The following is an 8,678-nucleotide window of genomic DNA, read 5'->3' as shown; positions in this document are numbered from 1 at the left end:
ATATAAACCGAAAATCATGTGGTCGCACTTTCCAATAATTATGCTGGAAATAACGACTGCTTAGACAATGTAATTTGCATGTCAAACCCTATTGCAGGAAAAACATAGGATCGAAATAATAGACATAATTATTAGAAAGCTGATCATTAGCCAGAGACATGACGTTCTGACAGACTGGTGCGCACTGTTTGTTCAGACTTGTCCCCTCCACGAAGCATTCTAGGTATAGGTAACTTTTAAAATCACACTCCTTCCCGTGAAAACAGTTCGGCTCACCATGTCAGATCTGGTCATGCTTTTACATGGGATAAGAATATCCTTTTTTTTTCTTTGACACATACACAACATTTCCCCGCACAATGATACCATGATACTCAAAGTACCTAAACATTTTGAGAACGCAAAAGAGATTTTTTGGCAAAAATTGTGTGCCTTAAGAATGTATTTTATCAAAATATTCATTTTTTGCATAGAGATCATCCAGGCTGTTGATTTATGGTATATGGCCAAGTGGGGAGATAGTCTTGTTCTATGTAAAGGCCTGGTCCGATGTGAGACAGTGAGTCAAATTACGTTTACACGGGATGGACTATGCCTTTAAAATGTGTTAACAGCAAATGTACAGAGTTATTGATTTTGTATTGTTATTATTAATACTGGATTGTTCATGCTTTACCAGAATACTATCAACGCTTTGTGGATGGATTCACGAATAAAACCAAGAACTGACTGGCTTCATTGATTGACAATTTTAAGTCTTTTGCTGTCTGAAATGTTTTTATTTGCTTCTAAACGAACTGAGGTTAAACATGTCAGTTTTGCACAATTTGCCATCACTTGTGTAGTTGTGAGCCGCAAATCTCTGTCTGGTGAGATTTTTTTTGTCAGCTATTTTCATTATCTTCCTGAGAAAAAATAATCAGATTGTTATGTTTGTTGATGTATTATATTGGTGGAAAAAAATCACCTGTGCTCATTCAAGCGTGTATTAGTCTGTGTTCCTGTGTCAGGGTTGGTTGTGTTCTTGTGCCTTAGTGCTTTGGATCATAATCTGTCCCGTGCTTATAACAATCACATAGAAGAAAACCAGCCTATCTGTTTCTGTATCATTCATGCCGAGTGATTCATCGGCTACAATATGTAATAAAATAGACTCGTTTTTCCTTCAAGAGGAAACTTTGTCAATACTTTTGAATACAGAAAAGTGGTCATGAGCAAAATTTATTTACGAACCAATTTATTTCTAAGAGCCTTTGTTCTGTTACTGTTCTCAGTTTGAATTAAAATTGGATGAAGTGGGGAAACATATGATATGATTTATACAAGTAGTATACCAGGCCGCCACTTCATATTTCCCTACTTCAACTAAAAAATGTCATTATTTTGAAAACAAATGTTTTATTTGTACCTACTCGTACGCCTTACCGTTAGAATAAATTGATCATGCTCAGTTCGGGCTTTAGGAAAGGGCCAGTTATAAAAAGCCGCAGTTGCTACATTATTTCATCAAATTGCTTAGTGACGTAATAATGATATACGCCTTTCATCAATAAATATTGAACATATTTTATCAGGTGTGTGTGTGTGCCACGGTGTGTGTGTGTGTGTGTGTGTGTGTTTGTGTGTGTGTGTGTGTGTGTGTCTGTGTGTGTTGTGTGTGTGTGTGTGTGTGTGTGTGTGTTTGTGTGTGTGTGTGTGTGTGTGTCTGTGTGAAAACTTGTGTATGTTTAACTTTCTACTCGTGTGAAGCAAAACAACAACATAATATTACAAGTTGCTGAAAGCCAACTAAAAAAATTGTTGGTCAATCTGTCGGCCTTAAACAAAAGATCGACACTGTAAACCCTAGATTAGTCGTCACCGAGACTGATAATGCTGGATGGACACACGCACACACACACACACACACACACACACAAGCACGCGCGCGCGCAATCCGACAAACAAAATTGTCAACAGCGATGGGCTGCTTCACACCGAAGGCAAGCATTTGCTTCCATGGTTTCTCCGATCTTTCTCAAGCACACGGGCTAAGAGGTCCGCTGAATCAGGATTTTGCTCAGTAGTGTATTTTTCCATGTGTCGAAAGCACAGTGAGATCACGCACTACTTTCTGTTTCGTTGGAAATCCAACTTTTCCTTTGCAAAAATCTAGGTCAATGCAAACACATAATATAATTATGGCTCGCGATGAATGAGTTATTTATAGCATACAACTCAGTGCTCGTGGTGTGCTTTACCTTGTGTAAGCATCTACGTTTGGACAGCATCGAGTCCTTACTTGAAGTCTGCTCTTCAGACGTGCAGCTATTCTCCTGTGTTCAAGTAAAACAAGTACGATTCGGTAAAAACAAACGAGCTAGATTTCTTCTGAAATTGAGGAATCTGATTCAGTTTCCTCTTAGCCAAACGATGTCAAATCCACCATCCACCTCCCGCAAACCATCTGTTTCTGATCACGGATCATACAGTACAAACATACATGTACTTTCATTTGAACGCTAACCGCTCAGGAACATCCTGGCTGCTTTCCGTTGAGAGGGAGACATTTTCAAAGAATAAGTTATTTCGTGCACGAGCGTACACTGGCAGAAATCGGAAACCTCGTTTTGGAGCTAGACCTAACTTTTGAAATCTAAAAAATAAATTGACAGCACGTGAGACAAACATTCTGAAAACACGAAATAATTCGTACATCATTAAGGCAAGATCAGTACAATTCGAAGTTTTGAAAGTTTGAAAAAAAGGGAACCCGGATGCGGCTCATGTGAAGAATCAGATGGTGCGTGAGTTGAATGGTAAGAGAAAGATGCGACGCACGCGATCTGTATGAGACATAAATGCTGTTAAAAGCCGTTCCTTATGTGTGTTCTTCATGTTAGTTTTAATTCTTTTGCGGAAAGCTCAAATCGTGCTGTTAACCTCCAGTGAGGCGGAATGGGCATTTAAGCTAAATTTTTTCCTTCGGGCAGAGAACAAGAACACATTTTAAATGTGTCATGTACATACGTAGCATGAAAGCCATCGGTAATTGTCGTGTTGTGAGTACCATTAATTCATACTCGGGTGTTTTCCTTACAAATACACTACATTGACACAGAAAACCTCAAAAGTCAATGAATCTTAATGTTAACACTGAAATCGAGATAATCATACAAATGCAGATATATAACATTATTCACGCGTGTATTTCTAACAAATACATTGCATTTTTTTTTAAACCGAAAACCTCCACAATCAATTAAAAGATTAATTTCAACAAGTGGAGATCATCAAACAAATGCAGATAGATAAAGTATTCACGCGCGCGTGCAATTTTTACAAATACAATACATTGATACCGAAAACCTACAAAGACAATAAGGTCAATTTCATCAAGTCAAGAGCATCATGAAAATGCAGATAGATAAAACATAAATGGCTGTGCAGTTAATGAGATCAACTTAGAATAAAGGACAGGTGAATATTAAAGCTCTCTATCTCTCTCTCTCTCTCTCTCTCTCTCTCTCTTTTACTCCCTCCGACCCCCCCCCCCCTCCCCCCCCGTCCTCACAAACGTCGCCGAAAGGTGGGGGGGGGGGGGGGGGGGGGGCTCACAAAACTTCAGAGGTAGGGCATACTTTAAATCAGGTTTTTGTACACCCGTGTATTAATCATTGAGTCGAAAGCACAGGCGAAGCATTCCTACTTTCTGTTTCGATGCAAATCCAACTTTTGGTTCACAGTACAGAAGGTAGGTCAACCGGAACAGATAATTATGGCGCTTGCGTTGTGTTAGCTAGGCGAAGGAATGTGCAAACCCGAAACCAAAAGGACCTTTACAATGCAGATTGCAGTGGCCTGCTGAAGTTATATATAGGGGGGAAATATTCGCCAGTTAGATAAGGCGATATTCACCAGGCAAAAACCGGCCCATTTTCTTCTTCACACGCGTTTGTGTGTTGATGTAATATGCTCTCAGGATGTGTATGTCTGTTTCCTTTGGTGTCAACTGTTTAGCTGTGGTGTTATATTCAATTCAAAAATAATAAAGAAATCATATGAGCTGGTTTTCTCCTGTTTCTCTTTTTGGGTTAGGTCAAGAAAAAACAAAATGTTTCCGATTCCCCACCCGTGCCTAGAACTTTTTTTTTTACCTTTCAAAAATAAAAATAAAAATAAAAATAAATAAACTCAATTTTGCAGACTTTACAAAGAAAGTTACTCTTCTCCGACATCAATGGGAAACAGCTCGCGATATTTCTGGCCAATAAAAAGGCCCAATGTGCCTGTGTAATGAAACAAAAACAAAAAACTTCAATACTATTAATAGAAACCTGCCTACACCAACCTTTTTGGGGCCTTGTCATCGTAAACAAACACTTTTTTTTGGTGGTTATCAATGAAAACCAATGGTCCAAACTGACTTAAAAACTATATAACAAACGAGCTATGAAGGAATAGCTTTCACCACTGGTCCATATAGCCTTAAATCTCACATTACCTTAAAATTCAAGGCCTTCACAATGAAGCTGTCTCAACTATCTCGATCACACACACCAGCTAACTCCAAGTCTTGCAACCCGGAAGGCTTTTCGCTCTGAATACGACCAACTCATATTTGCCTTCGTGGCCTGTTGTAAATTCTACGCTCAAGTTTTCGGCCAACATGTCCAAGAAGTCTGCAAAAATAGCCAAAATGGCGAAAGACATTTCTGAATTTGAAATCCAAGAAGATGTCTCGGATGTGACGTTCGTGGTCGAAGGAAGAGAACTCCATTTTTGCAAGTCGTTCCTGAAAGCTTCCTCACCTGTGTTTGATCGCATGTTCAGCTCGGACTTTAAGGAAAAGAACAAGAGAGTCATTCCCTTGCCTGGCAAAAAGATCAAGCAAATGGACGTCTTTCTGCAGCAGCTCCATCCTGTCCACAGCTGGAAACAGATCACAGGTCAGTGTGGCTTTTGAGGATAACTGTACTTAGGTGTAACTGACCAGACTGTATGTGCAGTATATCATGAATGTGTGAGTGTGTGTGTGTGTGAATGAGAGATAGATCTAAAGAGATTGGGAGAATATGTGTGTGTGTGTATGTGTGTGTGTGAGAGAGAGTGTGTGTATGTGTGTGTGTGTGTGTGTGTGTGTGTGTGTGTGTGTCTGAGTGAGAGAGAGAGTGAGAGGGTGAGAGAGAGGGCGAGAAAATGAGAGAGAGTGTGTGTGTGTGTGTACGTGCGTGCGTGCGCGCGTGTGTGTGTATGTATACATGTGTGTGTGTGTGTGTGTGTGTGTGTGTGTGTGTGTGTGTGTGTGCAGTGTGAGTGTGTGTGTGTGCCTGCCTGCCTTTCTCGATATGTGTGTGGGTCTGTTTACACGTGCTTCATTGACACAGATGACCAGCTGGACACGATTCTGTCTCTTGCTGACGAGTACCAAGTGGAGCACATCCGACACAAGTGTCAGACCTACATCGAAACGCAGCTCGACGTAAACGCATTGCCTGCAAGTCCACCGATGTCACCAGATAAGAATTATACAGGCAGCATGAATATCTTCAGACAAGGACAATACGGCGTGAACGTCAGCACAGTACAACCCACAACTGCACCTGAGTTCAGCGTAACAAAGCTGAGTATTGACCAACTTCTCCTTTACCTTGGAATCTGTGTCAAGTACAAGCTGGGAAAATTCCGCCAACAGCTGATAAAGGAGGCCTCTGGCAGAGCTGTCGGCACTTTGGAGGACAGTCCCAACTACAAGCTGCTTTCTGCAGACACACAGAGGGACCTGTTCAAGGCGCGATGCTTGTGGCTGGAAACCCGACGGCAATAGCAAAGGGATGTTGGCCATTGAGGGAAATAACAAACCTTTTTGCATCTGACAAACGTTCTTGCAAAGATTTAGATTTAAGGCAAGTCAAGGCTATGTAAAATGTGACCTAAATCATGTGCTTTTGGAGTAGGGGCTGCTCTTGATAAAAGGAAGTCTTATGGGTAAAATGACTTATATTAATGTTCCCAAATAGTGTTTAAACTGTATACAAATGACCATACCACGTATGTACTGAAGTGGGTTTGCACTTTGCACTAATCTTATTCTGGCATCAACGAAGAGAGAACATAAAACATGCACTTTGCACCACCACCGTCGACTGATTTCTGCAGTCTTTTAGGTTTATTGAGAACATTCTTTCACTCAGACACATACCAACATCTACACCCTGACTGGTTTCTGTCCAGACTGGAATTTTGCTCGGATGAATTTATTTTGTACTTGAAATCAGTACACATGTCAGCATGTCAAATTAATTCACACAAAAAAACAATGATGCGTATAGTATGCGTCAGAATGGAAAGATGCTCTTACCCCATGTCAAATAGTGGACAGATATGTTTGTTTGTCTGTTTGCTTGTTTGCTTAACGCCCAGCCGACCACGAAGGGCCATATCAGGGCGGTGCTGCTTTGACATATAACGTGCGCCACACACAAGACAGAAGTCGCAGCACAGGCTTCATGTCTCACCCAGTCACATTATTCTGACACCGGACCAACCAGTCCTAGCACTAACCCCATAATGCCAGGGCTAGGAGGAGCAGCCACTAGATTGCCAATTTTAAAGTCTTAGGTATGACCCGGCCGGGGTTCGAACCCACGACCTCCCGATCACGGGGCGGACGCCTTACCACTATGTGATTATGAAAAGAATAACTTGCACGACGAGGATAGTTCAGTCAACTGCCAGGAAATTGCCGTCAATTATCACTCATACTTGCAACGTACATACACAAAAGTAATAATACACCAAAGTTTAGGGTTTTTTTAATTTTTTTTTATGGTCTTAACAGTTAAACATGTATTACGTTATCATTAAGATTCATGCTTTGTTAGCACTAAGCAGTTGTTTTAATCAGTCTGGTTTTCTCTTGTTTTCATCTTATGAACATTCTAAATGTTAGACTAACTTATTGTCTTGTACAGAATAACAACTGTGTGAATGGTGCTATACTGAATGAAAGAGTGTGACATGAAGTTCTTGTACATCATTGTAAAGAGTGTGAATGACGTTTTAGTTTAGATGTCAAGCGCTTAGAGCAAGCCTTTTTAACGAAAGTTTTTGATTTAGCGCTATATAAATGTTCTTATTATTATTATTATTATTATTATTATTATTATTATTATTAGGGTAATGATTGTTTTACAGTTGTGCACAGTAAGGGTATTTCTGCTAAGACCACCAACATTTGATTCAAGGCTAATAACTGGTGACAATTTACTACTGGCAGTGGAATTAACTCTCTTCTTGCGCAAGCGATCATTTGCACAAGCACATGTACACGTAGCCTATGTATCTGTCCAGGATTCGACATTCCAAAGTAGTGATACATCTGTCTTTTCTCTTCATTCTCTCTCTGCACATACACATGTAGACGAGCAAAAACCATGTAAAAACGAGCATATAGAAAAACAAGAAAAGAGGGTTACGATTCATATATAAACACTGACAATGAAGCAAATTGTTGTTGTTGTCGTTGTTGCTATTGTTTGAACGTTGAGTGCAAAATCTGTCTGTCTTGGAATTTAATACACTCCCCGCCACACACACTCACACACACAGGCACGCACGCAAACACACAAACACAACCACACACACACACAACCACACACACACAGACACACATACACACACATGCACACACACACACACACACACACACATACACACACACACACACACACACACACACTCTCTCTCTCCTTAACGATTCCCAGTCTACTTTACTACCAGGGCCGGTATGTAAGAGTCTGGTTCAATCTGACCCATGGTTAGTGACGGTCTGCTGCACTATACATTCAGTCAAATCTTAACTGAATTAAAGACTGACTGAACGTTTCATGGGTGTCTTTAACTGACGCAAAATGTGCAACATGTTTGTGGGATTTTTTCTTCAAAACTGGTCCTATGTATCCCTAATAAAGGAAGGGTGCCCGTCTTGTAAAACGATTATTTCTCGAGATAGGTGTGACAAGCAAAGAACAGAACGAAACATACAAACAATTCTGGTGCGTTCGGCAACAGTATTGGTGTTATTTCTCTGGTGAGTGTTTGGCAAACGAGAACGGCCAGGCATTGTGGGTTGAAGCAGTTTAAAAGCAGACGAGTGTGCCCTCTCTTGCTTAAACACGTAATCAGATAAATTTGATTGAAAAAGATTCACTGGCAAATAAAATGATGTGTCTTCAACCCATTTAATATCAAAGTAGACAAAGTACTTTTTTGTAGCAGACAGAATTTCACTTGGCGGCGAAATGTTCCTTTTTTTCAACCCGCGACCTTGAATATGACGTCGATTCAGCTTTCGTCATCCCAGATCTGCTCTGATTCAATCTGTGTAAATCCCAGTACCTTGATCTGTGGGCGTTTTGACTCACCAAACATGTTGAGAAAACCATCGACATTCTATTGCTGCCAAGCAGTTCAATACGAAAAGAAAACAACACATGAAGAAGTATGTTTGAGTCTTGCATGGAAGGAAATGAAGATGTCTGCTTGTCGTCTGCTTTGAAGGTCGTGAGATTTTTCAGCTTGCACGTTAAAATGCAAGCCACATTGGACAAGCAATGTGTTATACTTCTTTGTTTGAAGAACGGTAGATTTGTTCGTGACAATTTTTCGAGCTGTGCATTGTTAGATCACGACAACAC

General features: G+C 40.4%; 1 protein-coding gene across 2 annotated transcripts in view; it reads left to right on the top strand.

Annotated features, from left to right (window-relative positions):
- Window positions 1-4,479: 4,479 nt before the first annotated feature.
- The window catches only part of LOC138980743 (BTB and MATH domain-containing protein 38-like), a 6,522-nt gene continuing 2,323 nt past the window's right edge, over window positions 4,480-8,678 (top strand). The window contains exons 1-2 of one of the 2 annotated variants that reach the window (XM_070353654.1): window positions 4,480-4,928; window positions 5,367-8,678. The exon at window positions 5,367-8,678 is cut by the window's right edge and continues 650 nt beyond it. Coding sequence is in view for 1 of the 2 variants with exons in the window: in XM_070353648.1 (XP_070209749.1) it covers window positions 4,649-4,928; window positions 5,367-5,806 (720 nt within the window). In the remaining variant the exon portion in view is untranslated. The remainder of the gene's footprint in view (window positions 4,929-5,366) is intronic. The other variant, XM_070353648.1, reaches the window with a different exon arrangement.

This window comes from Littorina saxatilis, linkage group LG1 (genome assembly GCF_037325665.1).
Source record: "Littorina saxatilis isolate snail1 linkage group LG1, US_GU_Lsax_2.0, whole genome shotgun sequence".
Taxonomy (NCBI): domain Eukaryota; kingdom Metazoa; phylum Mollusca; class Gastropoda; order Littorinimorpha; family Littorinidae; genus Littorina; species Littorina saxatilis.
Note: the sequence above shows the minus strand (reverse complement) of the source record. Positions and strands in the feature narration are given on the sequence as shown.